At 46.8% G+C, this 1,846-nt stretch overlaps 1 protein-coding gene across 1 annotated transcript; it reads left to right on the top strand.

Annotated features, from left to right (window-relative positions):
• Positions 1–252: 252 nt before the first annotated feature.
• On the top strand, positions 253–1,188 carry LOC102458312 (olfactory receptor 51G2-like). Its single transcript, XM_006132531.2, has one exon. It carries the CDS (start codon positions 253–255, stop codon positions 1,186–1,188), a length of 936 nt encoding a protein of 311 aa, XP_006132593.2.
• Positions 1,189–1,846: the final 658 nt, after the last annotated feature.

The raw sequence follows: 1,846 nt of genomic DNA, 5'->3' as shown, positions 1-1,846 counted from the left end.
CCATATCAATTGCCATATTCTTAACCCCTGGCAAGGATACTGCGACACAGGGACTACAGATCTGATCCAGTCTGGCAATGCCTATCTTCCTAAATCCAAGACTATGTCTTTAGTACTCTTCCGTGAGACCCTGGGAGCTCCTACACTTGTGTGGAGAACAGAATCATGTCTCATTAAATATCATGTAATATCCTGTTATTTCTCCTTTTAGGGAAAAAAACCATAACACTGATTGGACCAACCCAGTTCATCATGTCAGCTGTCAATGACAGCAAATCCACACATTCCGTGTTCCTTCTCACCGGGATATCGGGGCAGGAAGACGTCCATCTCTGGATCGCGATCCCCTTCTGTTTAGTGTATGCTATTTTGATACTGGGCAATTCAGTCATTCTGTTTATTATAAAAACAGACCCAAGCCTCCATGAGCCCATGTACATTTTCCTTTCCATGTTGGCCCTCACGGACCTTGGCTTATCCACAGCCACCATGCCGACAATACTGGGTGTTTTATTGTTTAATACTAGGGAGATCAGCCTCAATGCCTGTTTCACCCAGCTCTTCTTCATCCATTTTACTCAAACCACTGAATCGTCTGTGCTCCTGTTGATGGCCCTTTACCGCTTTGTTGCTATTAGTAACCCACTGAGATACACGTCAATCTTAACCCTGCCGAGAATAGCCAAGATGGGACTTCTGTGTGTGCTAAGAGGGGTAGCCTTTATACTCCCGTTCCCGCTTCTCCTGGAACGGTACCGATATTGTCGAGACAATGTCCTCTCCCATTCCTACTGCCTGCACCAGGAAGTCATGAAGCTGGCTTGTGCGGACATCACAGTCAACAGCATCTATGGCTTGACTGGTTCACTTTTAGTAATGGGCTTAGACGCCCTCCTGATCTTCCTCTCTTATGTGATGATCCTCAAAACAGTGCTGAGCGTTGCATCCCGGGCGGAGTGTCTCAAGGCCCTGAACACCTGCGTCTCCCACCTCTGCATTGTCCTGCTCTTCTACACACCAGAGATCAGCTTGACTGTGATACACAGATTTTGGAACAACTCCTCTCACTTGCTTGAGATAATCCTGGGCTACGTCTACCTGCTGGTCCCTCCCCTGATGAACCCAGTGGTGTACAGCGTGAAAAGCAAACACCTCCGTGAGAGGTTAATCCGGCTATTTGTCAAGTGAAGGGGCAGTTTATCATCAATTGTGTGGAGCCAGCAGAAAAAATCCACAGGGTGTGGCTACTTGTTCTATCCTGGATCCTTACTGCCAAGACGAGAGGAGGCCCTCACGTCCACTCTCCTGTGTTTGTGGAGGACTAGGGCACTGGTAGGATGTTGTCCCATAAAGACTTGCATGCGTGGCTGCTCTAATGTCAGATTTCCTGTAGCTACAGTTAATAAAGAGAATCATAGAATCATAGAATCATAGGACTGGAAGGGACCTCGAGAGGTCATCGAGTCCAGCCCCCTGCCCTCAAGGCAGGATCAAGCTCCGTCTACACCATCCCTGACAGATGTCTATCTAACCTGTTCTTAAATATCTCCAGAGAGGGAGATTCCACCACCTCCCTTGGCAATTTATTCCAATATTTGACCACCCTGACAGTTAGGAATTTTTTCCTAATGTCCAATCTAAACCTCCCCTGCTGCACTTTAAGCCCATTACTCCTTGTCCTGTCCTCAGAAACCAAGAGGAACAAATTTTCTCCTTCCTCCTTGTGACACCCTTTTAGATATTTGAAAGCCGCTATCATGTCCCCCCTTAATCTTCTTTTTTCCAAACTAAACAAGCCCAGTTCATGAAGCCTGGCTTCATAGGTCATGTTCTCTAAACCTTTAAT

Source organism: Pelodiscus sinensis, chromosome 1, assembly GCF_049634645.1.
Source record: "Pelodiscus sinensis isolate JC-2024 chromosome 1, ASM4963464v1, whole genome shotgun sequence".
NCBI lineage: Eukaryota > Metazoa > Chordata > Testudines > Trionychidae > Pelodiscus > Pelodiscus sinensis.
Note: the sequence above shows the minus strand (reverse complement) of the source record. Positions and strands in the feature narration are given on the sequence as shown.